The 22,338-nt window shown below is 46.1% G+C and overlaps 1 protein-coding gene and 1 non-coding gene across 4 annotated transcripts in view; one reads left to right on the top strand and one right to left on the bottom strand.

Moving 5' to 3' along the window:
- Window positions 1-22,338, bottom strand: part of LOC119395622 (uncharacterized) — a 293,261-nt gene that overhangs the window by 140,891 nt on the left and 130,032 nt on the right. For 2 of the 3 annotated variants that reach the window (XM_049416706.1, XM_037662604.1), the window contains one exon: window positions 7,450-7,683. The exons of the other annotated variant lie outside the window; for it this stretch is intronic. In XM_049416706.1, the coding sequence (XP_049272663.1) occupies window positions 7,450-7,683 (234 nt within the window). The remainder of the gene's footprint in view (window positions 1-7,449; window positions 7,684-22,338) is intronic. 3 annotated transcript variants of the gene reach the window in all.
- Trnat-ugu (transfer RNA threonine (anticodon UGU)) lies at window positions 12,473-12,545 on the top strand. The gene has a single exon. It is a non-coding gene; the product is annotated as a tRNA-Thr (tRNA).

Consider the following 22,338-nt stretch of genomic DNA (forward strand, 5'->3'; position numbering starts at 1 on the left):
AACGCTTTTTTTTAACGTATTATTGCCAGGTATGAACTACACTACCTTTTTACAAACTACGCAATTTATATAACCCGGGTAACAACATATGAAATAGAAGAAAAAAGTTTTTTAACTAGGTTCACTTTACATTTGAAAATAAAAAAAGAATAAACATCACATTTTTCAAATAATAAAAAAATCTGATTGCACAAGAATTGTAGTCACATAGCAGTAGGTCTTTGAACGGTCAATGAACGATTCTTACTAGCACGCGATTGTGGCGACGCCTTCAAGGAAAGAACAAAAGCGGTATGGCGGCCACCGATGAACGCATGGGGGGGGGGGGGGTCACATATATTTACAACCACTCAGAGGCGATTACCACAGCACTATGGAAGCCTCCATTACAAAGGTGCGTAGAAGGACACGCTTGGGCGCGTTAACATGTTCTGCGAACGTATCCCTGGTGCTGCTTCTAAAGTTACCGTATTTACTCGATTCTACCGCACCCTCGATTGTAACGCGCACCCGTTTTCCGCGACCAAAAAAAAAAAAGTACAACATCGATTCTAACGCGCACCCATTTTTCGTGAGAGAAATGAACAAAAGAAGTCCGTAGGAGTCCACCTTCGCATATTCAGAAGAACAAGTATTTGGCTTTTAAAGAACTAAAGTTTCAAAAAAAGAAAACACAAAGTCAAACGGCGGGCCTTGCCGCTGAAACTGTAACCACTACGGCGGCGATACGAGTCGCATAATGGATCAGTCTTCGTCGCTGTCGGACAACTCATTGTCGCTGTCAACGCTCTTCGATTTCGGCAAACCGGCCCTGCTTTTGTCCACAGAAACTTTTTCGTGAAGCTTTGCTGTAAAACAATCTTCTGCTTCTGTTTGCGCCAGTCTCGCACGCATGTTTCGGCAACTCCGAACGACCGCGATGCGGCCCGATTTCCGTCCGTCTCTGCACATGTAATAACTTTTCTTTGAAATGCGACATCGTGGTGCACTCATCGAGTACTTGGAGTGGGCACTTCCATGCCACCGATGCGAATGTAGAACGGGATGACAAACTCCTCAGCACACGTACGAACTGAAACAATGACAGAAATGGCCGAGGCGCGTAGGAGGCGGCCATTTTGAAATGCCGATGGCAATACCATAACCGAGTTTCTTTTTTTTTTTTTCGGTACTCGATTCTAACGCGCATGCGATTTTTCGACTCGTTTTGCCGAAAAAAAGGTGCGCGTTAGATTCGAGTAAATATGGTACGTTTTCCCACGCTGAAACTGATGCAGGCTTGAAAATTATTGCTTGAGGGGCCGTTTCGGCGCAGTTCGGCGCAATTCTTGCAATTTTTATGCTTTCGGAGCAGCTTGGCGCAGGAAAACGGAATCGTATCAAAAATGCGCAATATGCGCAGCTGTCTCACCCGTGACTATCACGCAAAACTGTCGCCAAAGTAGCGGTTTATATTCCGTATGAGATCAAAGCAATCTGTTATTTTCATATTTCACCAAAATAACCTGCATTGACAGTCGCAAAAAAAAAGGAACGGCTAAATGAGCTATGCACTTAAAATAAGTGAGCTCAACCCTGATAACGCTATAAATGTAATCAGTCACACATCACAGTTGTCACAGCAGCAGATGGTAATCAGTACGATATCAAACTAATCTCACACATTTCACCAAAATAGGCTGGTTGTAAATGTAATCAGTCACACATCACAGTTGTCACAGCAGCAGATAGTAATCAGTACGATATCAAACTAATCTCACACATTTCACCAAAATAGACTGGTTGTCAGGTACAAATATACAGCTAAATCAAATATATATCGACAATGCCAGTACTTCTCGCATTGCCAGTGTGATAGTGTGCAGCTAGTACACAAGCTGTATACAGTATAACCTCGTCACAACGGATCTGTTTACAACAGACATTCGGATATTACATACCAATTTGCGGCGTTATGCCGACCTCCGTATTTGTTCCATTGATTGAGCTTCGTTTACAACGGATTCTGGTACAACGGATATTCGGATATAATTGACTAAAATGTCAGGCCAGCAAGGTGGTCAGGACTCCATTAGAGCGGACTTTTCAACCACGGACCTACCAAATTCAATAACTTCCGACTTCAAACATCGCTTAGCATACTTTTGGGACGGGAACAGCGCGCCGCGGATATCGACATACCGATTTAAGAACGAAGGCCGCCGATCTGTCAATGATCAGCTATGCCTAGCTGTAGCGACAAAAGATCGGTGCACAGCGTGCTTGGTGTTGCGTTTTGGGATGCTGACGCGCGAAATTGCTAGCCGCTGCCAGCGCTTTTCCGAGCGGTCGCTGCACGGTGAGCATGGCCGGGGGGGTCCGCTGCCAATGCGCAAAATGCCCATCGGCAGTTCTTATAAGCCAGCGGGTGATGCGATTCGTTGCTTGCGACGAAGGACATTGCGGCTTCTTCACTTTCACATGTCCGCTAGCGCGATGTTCATGTCCGCAAAGTCCGGATTTGTCTCGTACATCGGCACCGTGGGAAGAGTTAGACCTAGCCACGACACCGAGTAGAAAGCTCAGTTGCGATGTGTGTGGCCGCGGTGCCCGATGTTTCAAAGTACGTCATGCTCGATTGCGAGTACAAAGAGTTGTCCCGTGGTGGTCTTCGTCATAAGCTCCGAAGTGCTGATAAGAAGAACGTCTAACAGCGGGTCCAACGAGTCAACGCTATTACAGTCGCACGCCTTACAGTCGCACGCACTGCGCTGCGGTATCGTAATCTGATGATTGAGCTTCCGTTTGCTGCTGCCAAACTAAAGCATTCTAAATTATCGTCGACCCGTGAACACAGAACGAGTGCAAACGCGTCACTAAGTAGCGCAATTTTCGACAGCCACGACCTCGCGACGCACAAGCAGCAGGCGACGATCCCAAAGCGAGCATCATGGCAGAAGCAGCCAATCGGAGGCCTTGAATTGAACTTGAAACGTGCTTTTTGTACGCCTGTCACTGAATGGAGGAGGAAGCTGAAACGGAGAACTTGAACACAGAGAAATGCTCTTTATGACGAGCCCAAAATGGTGGCGCCCGGTTGTGCCGTTGCCGAGCTATAGTTTTGAAAAACACTTTCTTCTTTTTTTTTGCTATTTCCGCAATTTTCGCCAAGTTGGCAGATGCAAAACAAATTTTTATAGCACTTCTAAGTAGTTTTCAGTGAAGATATTTTGGAATCAGATAGAAAATGGGCTACCGAAACTGAAAATGCGATTTTCCAAAAACCATATTTTTTTTTTGGTCCCCCGTTAAAAATAAGACCATGTTTGTGAGTCGTAATTCTCTCCGGTTATAACAGACCCATTTCGCGTTTACATAAAAGTCTGTTGTAACAGTACTTGGATTTTACATACTCCCTTTACAACAGACCAAGATCCTCTTCACTATGAAGGTCTGTTGTAATGAGGTTATACTGTACCAGGAAGGGTTGTCTAGGTGCCGAAGAAGCCTTTGCTCGTGCCGCTTGCCACACGTTCTGTGCGTGCTCCGCACCGGACGGGTGTCCTTGTCCATGTCAAGTGCACGATATCACTGTTCAGCTTTTTTTATTTTTTGATCTCGAAAATAGTGCCATACAAGCTCCTCTTTATCTGTTTTCTGTTACTGGCCCATTGCACGTGTAGCTGCTCCCTCGCACCAACTGCGCCAGAATGTCTGGGAACATTCGAGATTATTTTTAGGAGCATCTGATAGGCTTGAGCACACATACGCGAACAGCCGAGTTTATTCTCGAATTAGCTCGGCCACCAGCGATAAGCCTCGAATGTTTGATGCCACGTGCATAAATGCAGACGCGCCTTGCCGCTATAAGTCTACAGCGTGTATTGCTTGTAGTTTGACTTTCTGTTTCCCGACCACAAGTTGGGCCAAATAAAGTGTGTCATCTTGGACACGCGACGGTCGACGCTCTACTTGCCGCTATAAGTCTACAGCGTGTATTGCTTATAGTTTGACTTTCTGTTTCCCAACCACAAGTTGGCCCAAGTAAAGAATGTCATCTTGGACACGCCGACTACTTCCTTCGTCAGCGTCATGACCCCGTGACAATACAGTTGAACCCCTTTATAAGAGACACGCACCGGAGAGCAGTTCTTGTCCCTCATGGGAGAAGTCTCTTATAAGCAGGGTACCATGTTCTCATTTTCTGACCAAGCCCTCTTTCTACGTAGGCACACAGGCATCTCTTATACCCAACTGTCCCTAAACTGTAGTTACATCATCGTAGAGTGCATCATCGTAGAGCGCGTGTACGAGCTCTATTCCACCATCAGTGAAGGCAGTGTTCCACAAGTGTAAAGGCTTTGCGAGGCGGGCTTTCACCTTTGCCACTAGCAGTGCACTTGCCAGCTTGGTAGGCTTACGCAGGATAGTTGTTGCGGCTGTTCTCTCGACCGCGAACCCTAACTTAATTTCACGCATGCTGCCCTTGGTTGATTATTATACCGTATGGTGAAGTAGCACACTTTTGACGGGGACAAAGGGGACAAGAAGGACACAACACTCACTACCTTTCTTCTCCCCTTTGTCCCGGTCAAAAGTGCACTACTTCACCATACAGTATAATGATCAGTCACTGACTAGCCCAGCTCTCATTGCATTCAGGAGCACTAAATTTCTAATACTTTGAACTCATGAATACTGAATTCACGTTAGATTCAGTAATGTGTAAAATGTAGGGGTGTGCGAATATTCGAAATTTCGAATATTTTTCTTATAGTGTTTGCTATTCGATTCGATTCACACTGGAATTTTACTATTCAAACTTCCCAAAAACAAATACAGTCAACGTCCGACTGAAAGTGACCCCTTCAGATTTTCAATATGCTTCACCTCATTACGCTCTCGTATTGCGGCAAAGCTGCCTTTCAAGCTCCGTTACGGTCGAATTTAGCCAAAAGACAGTCAACGTCAGATTGGAAGTGGTCCCTAGATTTTCAATATGCTTCACCTCATCACACACCCGTATTGCGGCAAAGCTACCTTTCAAGCTCCGTTACGGTCGAGCTTGGCCAAAAGACAGTCAACGTCCGATTGGGAGTGGTCCCTAGATTTTCAATACGCTTCACCTCATCACAACCCAATTGCGGCAAAGCTGCCTTTCAAGCTGCCTTTCATAGCAAATGTATTAACACTTTCGTGACCGCGCCTATTCCCATCGATAGTATGTTATCGATGACTTCAAGATCAAGTTTTGGCACTCTCTGAGCGGTTCTGGACAGCTAACGCAATACAAGGCGTAAAATAACATGTTTTTTATCACTTTTGTTTGCGAGTTTGTTTTTTCCACCGCGGGGAGATTTTTAAACTCGTTCACAGTCGGGTAGGTGAGCGCTCGTTGTTTCGGACTTCGCGTCGACGCCGCTCGCAGTGCTCCACAGAAACGGCGAATTTCGACGGATTCTGATTAATATGAGTGGTAATCTCTGGATGATGGTAGCACCACAGACACAGAAGACGACTTCGATTCGCCAGGCTTCAGTACGGACGGTGAAAGTGCGTCAAACCTCCCCGGAACATCAGCAGCTATCCGCCGTAAGTTTCGTCTTCTCCTCGGGTCGTTTTATCGCTGCTGCGCGTCGATGTAAACGTGTCCGGTGTGTTCTAAAAATAACAGCTATTATCTGCAAGGTGTTAACTTCGTTCGGGCGGGAGCATTTGGCGCCGGTTGCAGAAAGAGCGCAGTTCTCTGCGCGAAGACGGCGAGGAGCACACTTTGGCCCAACGCTCCGGTGTGCTGCGCGGCAGCATCTTCGTATTGTTTTTTACCGCAGAAGTCGTCAGAGAGATATGCAACCACACAGATAAGTATGCGTGGATGCATACTTTCGAAAAGCCCGCATACAGTGAGAGGGACAGATCTATGGAGGGAGGTTACTGAAGAGAAGATGAGCAAGTTCGATTCACTCCATGTGTTCATGGTAATCGTTGTAGTCCAGCTCTTGCATTGGTGTTGGTGTCGACGACACATATTTCCAGGCCTTCGTCCATCGTCAGTGATGCCACGGAAAAGGTTCAAGGCTTTCCGAGTGTCTCTGATCTGAAGAAGACGACCGTCGCATCCCACGAGAATCTTCACCCCGTGTCTTCTCTATTGCAACACATGAATGATTTTTCTACGCTATCTTTTAACCCCGTCGGAACCTTTCAGTGGATGAGAAAATGGTGAAATGTGAAGGTCGGTATGGTATTCGGCAGTATATGAGCGAGAAAGAGGTCGAATGAGGGTACAGTTATGGATTTTTGCAGATTTGGAACAAACTACACTGTTCATTTCAACAAATACACAGGAAAATTGAAAAATACCAGAACTGCAAACTATGCTAGGAAAGTTGAACAGAAATAAAAATTTTTTTCCCGAAACATGCGCCGCCAGCCTTTGTTTCACCACGTCGAGAACCTGCATCGCGCGGTGGCATGATGGGCACTAGTGCCTATATTCTTGTATTTATGTAAATAATCTGTGCACTTACAGAGCTTATATTTCCACTATTATTCTACGAGGACTTTGCGTTCAAAACGTATATTTCGATTTTTTAAAATTTTGAACCATTGCAGAGTAGCATTGATGTTTTTATGAATCCTTCTTTCTTTCTGATGCATTTTTCTTTGTTTGATAATTTTTTTATTGAATTCGAAATAAATTCATTGTTTGGAATTAATACTGTTGGAAAGACTAATTCTTCCTCTATCATTTGATACCCTACACGTTAGCATTAATTATATTCTGTGGCAGGAAAAAAATATTTCCTGGACTAGCCAAAAACAACCAATTTTTCCGCGGTCACAAAAGTGTTAACTCAAGAAAATGCTGGTTCCAACATGGAGATAAAAGATGTGGCAGAGGTGGGGGCTCAATTAATGTTGTTTTGGACCTGAAATTTGGGCAGGAAGTCCGAAAAATCGGACGCCGAAGCTTTTTAGCATCCGAAATTTCAGATGTTCTTATATATCAACGTCTACGAGGCAGATTTGATACCCCGGACTTGAAGGGAGCACACCCTTGTCTGCCACATCAGTTGGACTTCCACAGAAGTTGAAAGAGGAGGAGAGGCTGAGGAAATGGCATCTTCGCCTATCACACGTAAAGTGTTGTCGGCAACACTTTGGTTGCACCAAATCATGTACATAAATACGATTCGGCCTCTACATTGCCTCATTCTTGATAAGACAACTATGAAACACCACCCCGCCAGCGCTTCATCAACCTAGCAAAAAGAAACACTTTCATGTTGCTATCTCATGAGAACAGTATTCAAAAAATGTTTGAGAAATATTCTAAAATTATTCGAAAATTATTCGATTCGATTCGCACTCAATCTTTATTATTCGAATTCGCTTCGCACCCAAAATTTTGCTATTCGCACAGCTCTAGTAAAATGCAATGTAGAAGAAATGGCACTGAACACCCACTGGATAACTGTTCCCGCCTTCCAGTCAGCAGGTGGCCAAGCCAAGCCACAGACAGGTAGCGACGCAAGCTCTCGTCCTCAATGCGACGAGTGTTGTGTGGCTGAGACAATAAACGCTCAGCCAACTTCTGCAGCGTGGGAGGCTGCAGAACCGCCAGAAGCGGGTCCCAGCGGTCAGCAAGAAGACGTGGAAGCCGGCAGGGCGAACCATCCATTGACGAAGGCAGAGACAGCCCTGCAGCAGGGAAAGACAATAGCATTCTCGGCAGTGCAGCTTCATAAAGGAGCTTTCATGGTAGTACTGTGGAAATAAAAAAAAAAGAAACTGGCAAATACAGTGAACTCCCGTTAAGACGAACTGGGTTAAGACGGATTCTCGCTTACGCCGAACAACACAGGAGCGTTTCTTTGGTTTCCCATAGAATCAATGCAAAAAAAATTCGCTTAAAACGAACTGCCTAACTGTACTCTTCTGTTAAGGCGAACTTTTGCGGTGACCGACAACGTTGGCGACCGAGAAAAAGCAAAAAAGCAAAAAAAAAGCGCATCCTGGAGCAATGTAGCGAAGCAAATCGCAACACGGAGGGCGTGAGATAAACGAAAAAGAAAGGTCAGCGGATGGTATCCCCCCACCCACAGGCTGGGGGAGGTGCGGGCTTTATCAGCAAAGAAAGCAACAAAAAGGGTAGGGGGATGTACAACTGGGACCCCCAAGCCATTGCGTCCTTTTGTATCCCCGCCTTCCATTCTTCGGTTTCCCAGCTGGAGTACAAAGGAGAAACAACAGCTTGGGGCCCCTCCGCCCTGGTCAGAGGGGCAAACGCAAGGAGCAAACGAAAAGAGAGTGGGCGAAAAAAAAAAAAAAATGAAAGCAACAACGGGAACAAAAGTTGTGCATTATGTTCGAGTACGAAACCAAAACCACGCTTGCGGCCCGTCGGAGGGGTAAGTGCATCGTCATCACCATCACACAATGGCTGCCGAGCACGTTTTGTGGCCAGTTCGCGTTGGTTCGCGTAAGACCTGTGCGCGTTGTATCTGTTACCAGTGAAGTGCAAATTGTGATGAGCCATTTGGATTATGGAAGTGCACGACAAAGGAAGGCTATTTTGTACACAGCATATATGCATGTAGCTGCATCGTGTCTTTTTCGTGTGCGCGAGGCTTGTGACCGTGAGTAGCGCGATGGGATATCTTCAGCCACACGTCGATCGGGAAAAATAACTATGGGACGATACGGGACGAAAACGGGAAAATATCCAGACCTCTAAGAAAACCTTGCACACTTTCTTAAGCAACTCAGACTTTGTCAAGGCAACAGCACGCGACTGAGGCATATCCAGAAGTGGTCTTAGATACATCATAGAAGCAGCGCAAAAAGACGTAGACGAAGAATAAACAAGCACACAGGACCAGCGCTGACTCGCAACTGAAAAAATTTATTTTCTTCGATGTTCTTTCCAAATAAATTTTTTCAGTTGCGAGTCAGCGCTCGTCCTGTGTGCTTGTTTATTCTTAGTCTACGTCTCTTTGCGCTGCTTCTATAATGCATACGTACCAACTAGCCCAACTTTCTATCCTGCTGCAGTGATCTTAGAGCCAGCAAAACAGGCTCGCAAGAAGAAGAGGAACTGCCAGGGCAAAATTTACATTCTTTGAAGGAAAATCGTGCTTCTCCCTATATTTTTGTTTTTTGTAATCATCAACATAGGAGTGCACTACAGTTTTATTATTAAAATGTGGTAGCAATGTCTTCATGAGAACGTTTGTTTGTGAACCCGCGAAATCAGGTGATCTTAAGATTCGTGTAAATACAGCTGAACCCGTTTATAACGAACTCGAAAGTGTCGCGAAAAGTGGTCGTTATATCAGTAGTTCGTTGTATATGGACTCGCCTTTAAAACGTGCGCTTAGCGGCCAAGCCTTTTTTTTTTTTCTTTGCACTTTTATTAAAGCGCTAACAACCCCTTCGGTGACAAACTAAGCCTTTTCGCATCGTGAAGCGACGCCCGCTGCGTGCTCACGAGTGAATTAACCGCCTTTGCAATGAGCTGACACCATTTCACCGAAGCGCAGTACCGCGACGTGGAGCCGATCATCCCTGGCTAGTTGCGTGCAGCGCGTCGCCTACTCGGCTCGCGGAGTCACTGCCGGGCCGCTTGCTGCTGTATGCTGTATGCGTGCGTTTGTACGTTCTTTGTGCTTGCTTCACTCCGGACCGTGCACGTGTGTGGCGACTAGCCTCTTCGTTCAATGCGGCGAAAACAAGCATTTTGCAAGCAACACGCACTCGACGTCTCCGCGATGCTCTCACGGCCCTGCACGACGATGCGCGGCGCACTTGAGTTGTCACGTAGTCAAACACGCAGTATATGCTCGCTGTCAGTACATCGACGTTCCTCTGTGCCCGCGCCGCTCAACAACAGCGAGCTACTTTCGTTTCTACAAAGCGATGCGCACTTGCGGTCTCGCACGACGCAGCGGCGGCAAACTTGCGAACGGCAGGCAGCATGGCGCGCTCGTACCGCCGTCAATCCGCAGTGTACGGCGTACGCCACACGCGCAGCCGAGCGGATATCTACAGATGACTGTGATAAGGTTGTCGGCTATAAGTCATAATGGCACGTTCATCGGCGGCCGCCACCTCGCCTTCGCTCTTTTCTGATACTTATCCGCGAAAGCATCGCCGCAATCGCGCGGCAGTCGTAATCACCGATCGACCGGTCTCTGCCGTTACCGAAAAGACGGACAACCTCTTGCGGCACATTGTGGCGTCGACAAGTTTAGGGACGCAGTGAACCTTTTTGCGATGGAAAGTTATCGCGGTTATCAATTCTTGCATTTATGCCTTCTTGCGTTCCAAGGCATTGTTTGGTTCATCGCAGGCGGTCGTAGCTGCAGAGAACGGCGTCAGGATAGGGTACCGTGCGAAAGCTGACCGCAAGGCTTCATGCTGCCTACTATTTTTTTTCTTCCTCACTGCCATTCTGCCACTGAAGAAACGCCTGGAAAGTGAGCGACCTCGCTCGCATCGTCCCAAATCTGCGTGCGGTGCTCGCCGATCTGGGATATCTTAGTCGCAAGTTAACTGGAGCGGGGCACGCGCGAGCGCGCTCCCCTGTCACGCTTTAGAAGGAATGTTTTAACTTTTTTTCGCTTCGTATGCGCCATATTTTTACCGCGACCGTGTCTGAAGTGTTCGCTGAAAAAGTAGGAGGCTTTGAAAAATGTTCGCTATATGTGGACGCAGCATCAATGGTTAGCATAGGAAAATCGTAAGTGCACCGAAATATGGTCGTTATAACCGATAGATCGTTATATGTGGGATCGTTATAAGTGGGTTCGACTGTACTCTACTTGAAGGCATAATTTTTTTCAAGCCGAGCTAAATAAATTCTTTCACTTGTCTTTTTGCCCCTGTTCTAAGTCTACACCATTCAATGTTTCCAAGTAACATACTTGGATGCAGTTGGCATGTTAGCATGTCTTTTAGGGGGCACTTCTGATAAGCCGAACTCCTGATAAGACGAACAGATGACCGCGGTCCCTTCGAGTTCGTCTTAACGGGAGTCTACTGTAGTTCCAACTGCGCCAAGCTTGCCGTGAGGAGCCAATCGATTCAACACTGCCAGCAAACTGCCACTTCAGCATCGCCCGGATTTTTTACTACGCCACCGTTCTGTGCAATCACGCTACCCAAGCTGCACATTCCGAGTTTCTTGTTGCCAGCAGGAAGGCTTCTGGGGCCAATTCCAGACACGCATTCATGGCGAGCCAAGTTTAAGTATTTGCTGATATACCTGACAAAGTCGGTGAACTATAATGACATGTTGCAGCATGGGTGTGTCCCAAATCTACAGCCACTTGAGTCATCATGAGAGTCTATGAAGCCAACCATATCGCTGTACGTGGGATTGGTACGGTGCGAGTGCAGTTCAAAGATTTTGACGGCGAACAGCGCCTTGTCATTGTCAAGGGGAAGCGCCCAAGTCTTCTCGGACTTGATTTGTTTCCGCCACTCAGGATTGATATTACAGGAGTGCAACACAATGACCAACTGCCATCATCACTTGACAGCACATTCAAAGACCTTGTCTCTGTGTTTGATGGGACATTGGGCTATTACATGAGACCGCCTGTGCATTTTGCACTTAACCCCGAGGTTGTGCCCATCCGCCTGAAGGCAAGAAGGTTGCCTTTTGCACATCGACCAAAAATCGACGCTGAACTCGACAAACTGGTACAACAAGAAATCCTGGAGCCAATTGATCACGCTCGGTGGGAAACCCCCATTGTTACGCCACTGAAGGCAAATGGGGACGTCCGCATCTGTGCATACTATAAGTGCACGATGAACAATGCCTTGCAGCAGCACTCATATCTCATGCCAGCGGTCAGCCACCTGCTGGCATTCCTCTCTGGCGGAGCAGCTTTTGCAAAGCTAGACTTGCCACAGGACTACCAGCAGCTGCCAGTGACTGATGAATCTGAAGACGCACAGACCATTGCGACTCATCAGGGTGCTTTTCGTTTTCGCTGATTACAATTCGGGATCAGCGTTGCACCTGGCATTTTCCAGAGTTTAATGGAGAACCTCCTGAGTGGACTACCAGGTGTCATTCCATGTCCGCAGTCCCTGCCCGCGGCAAGCTATCTTTTCGTCCACTTTTTTTTCTTCACATTTACATTACATATACTACTAATAACGTCCCCTATACTTTCCTTGGCATTATTGTCTGTTAGCGCTCATTAATATTGTGTGTAACAAAGAAAAACGAGCCTTAAAATTTCCACTTCTTTCCTTCATTCATAGCGAGGGTCTCGTTCTGGCAGACTTGATGCTTTCAGGTAGTATGCGAGGGTATTGGTCAGCTGCCAGCTCGTAATAAGTACACGTGCGTCGTGACGCCAACAGGCAGAAAAAGAGTGTTTCACACTCGCCGTCATGGCTACTGGCGGCGCTGACTGACGCTCCCACGTTTAAATACACATATATACCCCATAAAGTGGACGGGGGGATGGCCGCCGCGGTAGCTCAGTTGCTAGAGCATCGGACGTGTTATTCGATGGTCGCAGGTTCGGTCCCTGCCCGCGGCAAGCTATCTTTTCGTCCACTTTTTTTTCTTCACATTTACATTACATTTACTACTAACAACGTCCCCTATACTTTCCTTGGCATTATTGTCTGTTAGTGCTCATTAATATTGTGTATAACAAAGAAAAACGAGCCCTTAAAATTTCCACTTCTTTCCTTCATTCATAGCGAGGGTCTCGTTCTGGCAGACTTGATGCTTTCAGGTAGTATGCGAGGGATTATTGGTCAGCTGCCAGCTCGTAATAAGTTCACGTGCATTGTGACGCCAACAGGCGGAAAAAGAGTGTTCCACACTCGCCGTCATGGCTACTGGCGGTGCTGACTGACGCTCCCACGTTTAAATACACATATCTACTCCACAAAGTGGACGGGGGGATGGCCGCCGCGGTAGCTCAGTTGGTAGAGCATCGGACGCGTTATTCAAAGGTCGCAGGTTCGGTCCCTGCCCGCGGCAAGCTATCTTTTCGTCCACTTTTCTTTCTTCACATTTACATTACATTTACTACTAATAACGTCTCCTATACTTTCCTTGGTATTATTGTCTGTTAATGCTCATTATCATGCATTACTGTCACACGAGGCAGCTATCGCGGAACCCCTGCACTGGTTGTTCAATAAGAAGGTGCTCCGGGTGTGGGAAGACCCACAACAGATAGCGTTCGACCATGTGAAGCAACTACTGGTGTCAAACCAGGTGCCAACAAATTGTCATGGGCAGAGTAGATGGCAGAGAATGACGACAACTAAGTGCTGTACGCTTTTGGCTATCAAATACAGTCGAACACGGATATATCGAACCCACATATATCGAATTTTCGGCTATATCGAACTCGCAAATTATCCCCTTGAAAATCCTTTGTAAAAGTATAGAAATTCGCAGGTTTATATCGAACAGTATTTTTATCCGCCATCGGATATATTGAACGCCGCGCAAGCTGGAAGGTGCGCTTCGGCACTCACTGCGCACCGCGACCTTTGCCACCTTCGCGGCACTGCGCCTCCGCCGACACCCAAAACGCTCGAAAAACAGGAGGGCGAGAGGGCTCGGACTGCACTCCTGTTGAGCGCGTTCTCTAACTTGTGGAACGGCTTTTTTATTCTCTCTCTCTCTCTCTTTTTCTCCAACACTCTCCGCGTTACCGTCGGCTCGGACAGCAGGAATGAAGGAGCCGGCGGCCTCCTCTTTTCGCCTTTTCTCTTTTTTTGTTGCTGTTTTGTGAGTTTTGATCAGTACACCACAGCCCGCGCCTTTTGTATTTTCTCAGCCAACCACAGCTCGTGCCTTTCGTACATCGTTGCTGCCCTCGCAGGTAGCCCGGGTAGCTATCGCCGCCATCACGACTGATTGCGAGCGCTTTGTTGGCGGAGTTCACTTCCGTGATTTGTCACATACCACCGCATTCCTCTTTTGCGTGCGTGCTGTGCAAAGGCACTGTGGACTTCTTCAATTTTCTACTTCTCGTGTAGCAATGGCCAGCGTCAAGAAGCGCAAGAACACAGTGGCCAACTACTTCCGGAAGGCAGGCTCTGTGACGGCGGAACTTGCGGAAACCGGTGAAGACGGCGACGAAGAGCGCATAGACGACGCGTTTCGCAAGTTGTCATCCCTCTTCCCGGCTGCCGTTCCACCCGAAGTATCTGCGGACGATTTCGTGGAAGCGGACTGCAATGTTCAGGCTGTTGCGAGCCTCGCTGACGACGACATTGTAGCTGCGGTTGCAGGGACACAGGATGCCCAGGCCGACAGCTCAAGTGGCGACAAAGATCGTCCGGACGAGGCGGCGGCTACACGCGCGTACTCCACCGCTGAAGTGGCGGCAGCGTATGGCTTGATTTGCCGTTGCGGCGACATGGAGGCAACCGGGCTGTCGCACCTGGACAGCCTCAATAAGACCGAGGCCAGCATCTTCAACTTTCTTTCGAAGACGAAGCAGCAGGCCAAGATAAGCAATTTTTTTTCACGCAAATAAAACATTCCGTTGCATCATGTGTGCAGAATTAGTTGTCATTCTTGAATGTGCCGATTGTAGGCAATCATCCGCTACTTGTAAGGTCTCGGGGCCTGTATTTTTGTATATCGAATTTTCCATATATACAGTCGAACCCGTTTATAACGAACTCGAAAGTGTCACGAAAAGTGGTCGATACATCAGTAGTTCGTTGTATATGGACTCGCCCTTAAAGGAGTACTGACACGAACTTTGAATATTTTCGGATTTTTGTTGTAAATAAAAGCACTGGTGTCGAGAACCCTAAAGAGAGTATTCTGGTGCTTCGAAACGCATGGAATATATTTTTAATACTGCTTTCTTAAAAGCCCACTTTCGGTTTCGATTTCGAAGGGGTGGCTTCACACTGACGTATCATGTCAGCTTCAGTCACGTGGGGACAGAAACTCTTGACGTACCAATGCAGCTCTGTCGTCTGCTGTCAGTCGCACGTTGCGCACGCGAACAACGATGGACGAAATGTCGACCAGCGACTCCGACAGCGATTTCGGCCATTTCGGCCGCATGCAAGAAGCTGAGCTCGCAAACCCGGCTAACCACTTCGCGTTCGACCCGTTGGCAAGTTCGTCGGAAGAAGAATCGCACGACAGCACCGACAACTCTTTGCAAGGAGCCTTGCGAATAGGGAACGTTGAATGGTAAGATCCCTTTATTATGATCAGCGCCTTAGGGAATATTTCACGGGTGAGGAGAAACATTTATTGTGCATGGGGTATCGATTCGCGCGCAGCGAGGGAGTGTGTAGTAATTACTTCGTAGCCTCCGCATTATTTGGCAGCGTTATTCATGCCGCGCAAGTGCACATGTCACGCTTGATTGAGGCCATGATTAGTGCTGCTATCAAAAATGGCGAAGCACAGGCACGCTCCTGCACGAGAAAATCATGGGATATGATGCAGCGAGCACGAATACAGCGCTAGTAATATTATAGCGCAATTTTTGTGGCACGCACGTTTTACGTGCGTCTACGTGCCACACAACGTACGTGCCCCGCACGTTTTCAACAGCCTAAGTGCAACGGCGTTTTTGCGTTTCGCCTGCAAAGTAATGCGGCTTCCGCGCCCGGGATACTAGTTCACTGTACCCGGGATCTGAACCTGCGATCTCGCGCTTAGGACAACGCGCCTAGGCCGACTGACCGCACCGCGGCTTATTCCCTATGGCAAAAAGAAAGATAATAACAATCAAAGAAATTAAGAAATCAAACAAGCATTATTCCGTGCTGTCAGCTGTCTCTTCGAAGATGAGTTCTGCGATCGTACGTATGCCACTTTTTCAGCCGGATTTATATACATATGTCCAAAACATGCAGCTAGGCTTGCAGTTACTCCGCGGGTTGTCCGAAACGCTTATGCACGAGTACTTAGTAGTGAACGAGCGACAAGACGCATGGCTACAAGATAAAATGCGACGACACAGCCCGACTATGCATTTCTTTTTTTCGTACTGGCTATGTCATTATTACGCCCTAGGCAGGACTTACTGATACAGAACCGATGGCAAAAAAGAATACCGTGCGACATAACAACGGTTTATCTGATCAAGATGAAAGTAAAGTGTACAGAAATACTAAAAGCCACCCCCCCCCCCCACACAAATGGCCGAGGTGGAAATGACTGCAGAAAAATAAGTGCAGGTAGAGGAAAAAAAGAAAGACAGCGACACCATCATTGCCTCTGAGGCTCTCGTATTCAAAACAAAGTGCCAAGTACAGTGGTTGATGGTAATATTGATAATGCTAAAATAATTACTACAGGTGCCAGTGTGGAAGCTGTCAAGCAATGGAGACAGAAGTTGAATCCTTATGCTGCCATGAAATTCAGAAAGTGCACGCTCTTATGCCAGAAAATGAGCAGTGCATTACTGCCCATCAAACTTTCCAGCGGGGATGCTTGGACGTCAATGTCCTGCAAATAGCCTATTATGCACTCATGGAGGATCGTCCAGGCATCGTTGCAGCCCCAGAAATTCACAGGTAACAGCACATCTTGCCATTTTATTTATAAACAGCAAAGGTCCACACAGTCTGTTCTCGAAACATCGCATAACATTGTGTCATCAGTCCACCACATTTACCATATCTATATTTTGGTACCACAAGAGGAGAGAAAAGCAATAGCAACCAATATGAACATATGACATTTTTTTTCATCCTGTATACTTTTTCAATATTCCACAGTAATTAAAAGCTAGTATGCATTGTGGTGAAACTTCCATGCAATGGTAACATAGTAACAGTTTGATTCAACTTGATGAAAAGACAAGTTTGGCGTGAAAACGTTTTTTTTTTTATATACAAGGAGTTACAATTGAAGTGTGTTGGCACCACAGTACCCCAGATTAAAAATATAACTGCACATATACACATGACAGCTGCTTGTTAGGCAGCTGCAGTGCTGGCCTAGTTGCATATCCTCAATGGTGCATGATGCTTACGTTTCAGGCGTTACAGGTACACTGCGTACCGACAGTTTGTGCGATGGGTGTGGCACCGTCTCGGCCGAAGGAAAAGAACAGTGCTACCAAGCTGTGTTGTAGCAGCAGTGCGGGACGCTTTCCCTTCCGAAAGCTACACTGGCTTCAAGTACCCTGAATATTAACTGGATAAAATGTTTATAGAGTACTCGAACAAATTCTTTGACCTGATTTTCACACAGTGTTATTACTTTTCCAAAGACCACAGTAACATGCATTGAGTGCACAATTTGTCATGTAATGTGTGAGACAATCAAGCACTGATGTCCACCATACACAAGCATTTAATGAAAGACCTTGATGCTTTCAGCATGAGGAGCACACACAATACAGATATACTGTTGTGGGAAACAGAGAATAATTACACCAGAGGACAGCATCACAATAGACTCATAAAATATATTTATACAAGAACTAGCATGACATGATAATCATTTTTCTGAGCTCATATGACATATTTCTCTTCCCAAACAAACTGAATTAGTATGAGTGGCCCGACTATGCATCCATGGCAGTCGCATTTCAATGGAGGTGAAAATGCTAGACGCCAGTGTACTTAAATTTAGGTGCTTGTGAAAGAACACCACATGGTTGAAATTTCTGGCGTGCATAACAATCTTGTCGTGGTTATGGCCCATGAAACCACAGACATTACTGTTATTACTATTAAGCATTCATTGGTGTGTGAAGACTTTGTTCAAGATTTGCTTTTCCTGAAGCTCTAATTTCATGCGATCACATTTTAAAACACAACATCAGGTGAACTGCATTCAAACTGCAATCTGGACAGAGAATTGTGCTTGAAAGCAATTGTAAAAAAGTAAGCAAGTCATAAAAATGCCAGTATTTTAAGGTGTGCAAAAGAGCCATACATGTGTGTCAGCTCAGAATATGCTTGCAAAACACGGAAATTTAGTTTCATATCTGACGTATTTGTTATTCACAATGTCAACAGCTGGAGCACAAAGCACCTGATAAAAAACAAGAAAACTGCTTACCAGCACCCGTGAAATGTAACAGATTTCAGGCCGAGAATATTGCTATTCTCATCTGAAGAATACCAATGGGAAAATGGTGAACTTTTTTGTTTGTAGTGCTGATTGAAGATTTTTTATTTGTACAGCATAATATTTCGACCATGCTTGCTTGTTTCATCCTAGCAACCGCGCATGCATTTCTTTAGTCTCTTAATCAATTTCATACACTTTTTTTTGTTCAAAAATTTTCTGTTCTGAGAATGTGTTGTTATGCAGACACTCGGCTCTACACCAAAGACAAAGTTTATTTATCCCCCAAAGGCAACTCATTCAGTGGGACAGCAAAATAATAATTATGATTCCTGCAGATGGGGGTTTGTTATGAAAGATACAAATATTTAACACTCACATGTTCGGACACGTAATGCAACCGAAAAAGAGACCTGCGATCTAGTCAGAGGCACATTGTTGCAGCTATTCATACCCTTGCAATATGAACATGGTATGGATGTTACCTAGGTACAACAAGCACACGAAGGCATGTTTAACATTGAGAGTGCAAAGCAGTTAACTCAAAGTCTGATTAACAGTTATTTTTCAAAAGATTCATGTACTGAAAACTTATAAAGTCGCGTCATTTTTCGAACCCCATTACAGCAGCATATGTTGGCATTTATTGAAAGGGAAACGCACAAATTTTCTCGGGTTTCATCAGAAATTTGTTCAAACTTGTTGTATTATTTGAAGTAATTTGACATTACTTAAGAGAGCAATGCTGATTTGTTTAAAAGAGTCCTGACACAAAAGTTTTCGCCCCGCGTTTTTTTGCTGCAATGTGTTGCTGTAGGCCTGTTAGTCATAACACGGCACATCGTTTGCTGCAACACTCATGAGATAATTAATTACAAGCTCCTCATTACCGACACAGCCTCAGTTTTGGTTTGACAGAGCTCCAAAAACGACAAGCCGCCGGGTGCAACTATCACCACCTAGCGAGTGAAACGGTTGGTCACGTGAGCACACAGAACAGTGACGCATTTCCATGCGGTCTGTCGTCGCCGGGCCCATCGTCGTTCGATGGCGACGATTTTCTTGCGGCGGGGATGGAAGGAATTTTCGACGCGGCGAATCACTTCAGGTTTGACCCGCTGGCGAGGAGCGATTCGTCGGGAAGCGCGTCAGAACAGAAATGGCGGCTACGACGTCATCATAACTTGTACTGGCTGCAACAGTTACGTAGGGGAAGTAGGGAGGTCACCTTGGGTCACCTCCGAGGGTGTCAATGCACCAGGTGCGGCCTATAATGCTGGATTGCGCTCGCGAACTTCAAAATTCATATAAAATACCTTCCAAGCTTTATTCGCTGTCGATATTTTGCAGATGGTACACGCACGTACACAGGAATCGATCCAGCAGGCTATCTTGGCCGCGAAATTTTGTGCCAGTACCCCTTTAAGAAAATTCTGAACTAGCCATACTTTAAAACGATAACACTGTCTTCGAAAACACAATATTTTTAAATGAGTTTCCTGGCTTCCCCCAAAAAATATTGTTTATATATATATACATATAAGCATCCGGTATTATTGCCAAACATATGAACAAAAATTTACACTGATTTGAGCTCCTCTAATACGCAAGTACATGCATGTCAACAAGAAACATTAATTGTAGAGCTCGCAGTGATTTCATTTCATTCTGTGCATGGAACACGTGCTGTGGTTGGTTTTTTCTCCCTTTGTTGCAATCGTTTAAACATGAAGCACGCAGGCCTGACGCAGCATGACCGTCACGTCAATGAATTTCACTGCATCACAGTCCCAATAGTTGAAAAGTTGGGAGAAGTGAGAGAAGTGTACCATAAGTGGGAAAAAATTGACAGCTGTGACGACACTTATTAAAAACCTTCTGCAAACTCTGCTTCCGATATCGCTTTGTCCATTGCGAGTGTGAATTGAATGTAATCTTCATAACATTAGAATGTCTAAATAGGGGCACTTCTGCTTCCTTACAATACCCTGAGTGTGAAGCGTAGTCATCCTCACGACTCAGGGGGCAGGCAGAATGACGGGGTAGTAGTATGATTTCAGGTGGCCCACGTGTACTGTCTCGAGCCCCGAATTACACACGTCTGGCATGTTGTGAGTAGCTCGACGACGTCATTACAGGCTAGGTTGCATCGATGATATGACAAGGACTGTGATAACGAGCAAGTAGTTTGGAAGAGAGGCCAGGTACGTGAGGTGGCATCAAGAGGCAACCGGGTGTGTGTTGAGTGCCTTGGATTTAGGATACTGTGGTAGCAACTGACTGAAATCATCGCATGGATGTCGTCTCATCGCCAGAAGAAGAGGACAATGAGCATCTGTCGCGCGAGTCAGTCGGCCACAGCTCTAGCCTGAGCTGCCTGGGTGGGACCCGCGTTCCCGACCAAATGTGCGGCAACCAAGGACTTGTGCCCTGGGTCCTGTGCACAACAGGCATCGACGTGTTTCGGTGAGGCCGGTATCCTAGGCCGCTACTGTGCTGGGCAATGTTCCAGACCACCTGGCACTGGGCCTTCGTCCCGACGCATGCCTGGACCATCGGTGACAACATCTCCTCGCGGTCAACGTGCCGTGAGTGTGCCGTTGCTGCGCTGATAGACACTACCCACTAGACGTAGACTGACGTGTGTGTCATATGTATGCGCTTGTGCAACGTGCTCGTCAGTTCCATCCCGCGTCCACATTAAAACCTCTATGTTGCCATGAGATCTTATCTGTGTGTAAGAGGCCTGAACACACAACAACATCACAGATACTCCTCACTAGCTAGCTACATCTGAAACCGTGAAACATGAGCTTCAACAATAGCTGCTTTGTCAACTGGACCATAGGTGCTTGACAGGTGTGGTGGCTGTGATGTAGTGCCACTTCTGCCAGCACTCCCCGCAGTAACCAGCTCCTCAACGGCGGATAGAAGGTGGCTCAGGTAACCTGCAAACACAATGCGTTTACAAATAGAGCAATCAGTCGCTTTAGAAGACGCATAGACTGAGAAGCAGCAGATAAAAAACGCCATTTCACTAGCTTGGCAAGCATATGCACCATCTCATGCATACATACTAACGGTGCTATGTTGGCAAGAGCGAAATTATTTTTCTTTCATGATGCTCTGTTCATCGCTAAGTGTCACAGTTATTTTGATGCTTCTTTCATTTTGCCCACATTACATTTGCTGTCGAAATGGTACTGGAAATGCTTGTTCCTATTGGCTTGTAGTTTTGGCATTCCAGCAAAAGAAGTATGGAGAGTCGCAGGCCGCATCTGTCACAGCTGGGTGGGTCGCCATCATATGAAATGCATGCGTGTGTTCTGTACATGTGTCCTATTCTAAGTCTGCAAAGTGTTACTTCGGTACAGTGTGTCTTTGATGTGGGTGGCCTGTTACTGAGGTATGGTGTAATCACGTGTAAGTTATCATGTATTTCTAGATCCCAGTAGGCCCTGAGCTTTCTTAGAATTACAGGAACATGCATAGATGAATTAGCACCTTTTGCATGAACAGATGTAGCCAGCTGGTCACCTCTTCGATATTGCGGCGCCCTGGCACTGAGCATACCACAACGTGCTGCTGGGATGCCTAAGCGGTGCATAAAATGAATAGAGCCACAGAATTACTGAATTCCTGTGTTTTTTCAGAGACTTGAAAGCCTTTATGATGCTTAAAAAGTGTGTATACAACTGCCTTGGGTATATTTTAAATTCTTTAATGTGTTTCACAGCCACCAATATTGCATAAGCCTCTGCTATGAAAGTAGTAGTGTCTAACCCTTTGTGGGACAGTGGGACACATATGTCCCACTTTTCCGTCTGCAGGAAAAATTTTCTCCCACATCACCCGTTGCAATTAGCACAATGCTAAGTCACTCATGTCTTGCCGAAGTCATCGTAATCTTGAGGAAAATTCTTTCACCATGCTTTCAAAGGGCGGAAGTGTTAAAATGGCGCTGAACTTTGGCAAATTTTTTTTATCATAGGTTCTGAATTTTCCTCTTCTTCAGATAGAAAGAACCTACCAATGTAAATGCCAGGTAACTGCCTCTTTTTCTGGTTTTTCAGAGGCTATTTTAGCTTCCAGTCATCACGTGTTCTTATAAGTTTGGGCAATCACTTGACGAATAAGTGCATTGAAACACAATTCCCTGCGAAATCGCCATGCTCATACCTCAGCGTGACTGCGGATATTTGTGCGTGGAAATATTTTTCTTGATATCATATAACTCTTGAAAAGTAGGCACATATTCAGGGACATCAGCCATGCTCGAAAATTTTGACAGCCAAAGCAAGGAC

The sequence above is a fragment of the Rhipicephalus sanguineus genome, chromosome 6, assembly GCF_013339695.2.
Source record: "Rhipicephalus sanguineus isolate Rsan-2018 chromosome 6, BIME_Rsan_1.4, whole genome shotgun sequence".
Taxonomy (NCBI): domain Eukaryota; kingdom Metazoa; phylum Arthropoda; class Arachnida; order Ixodida; family Ixodidae; genus Rhipicephalus; species Rhipicephalus sanguineus.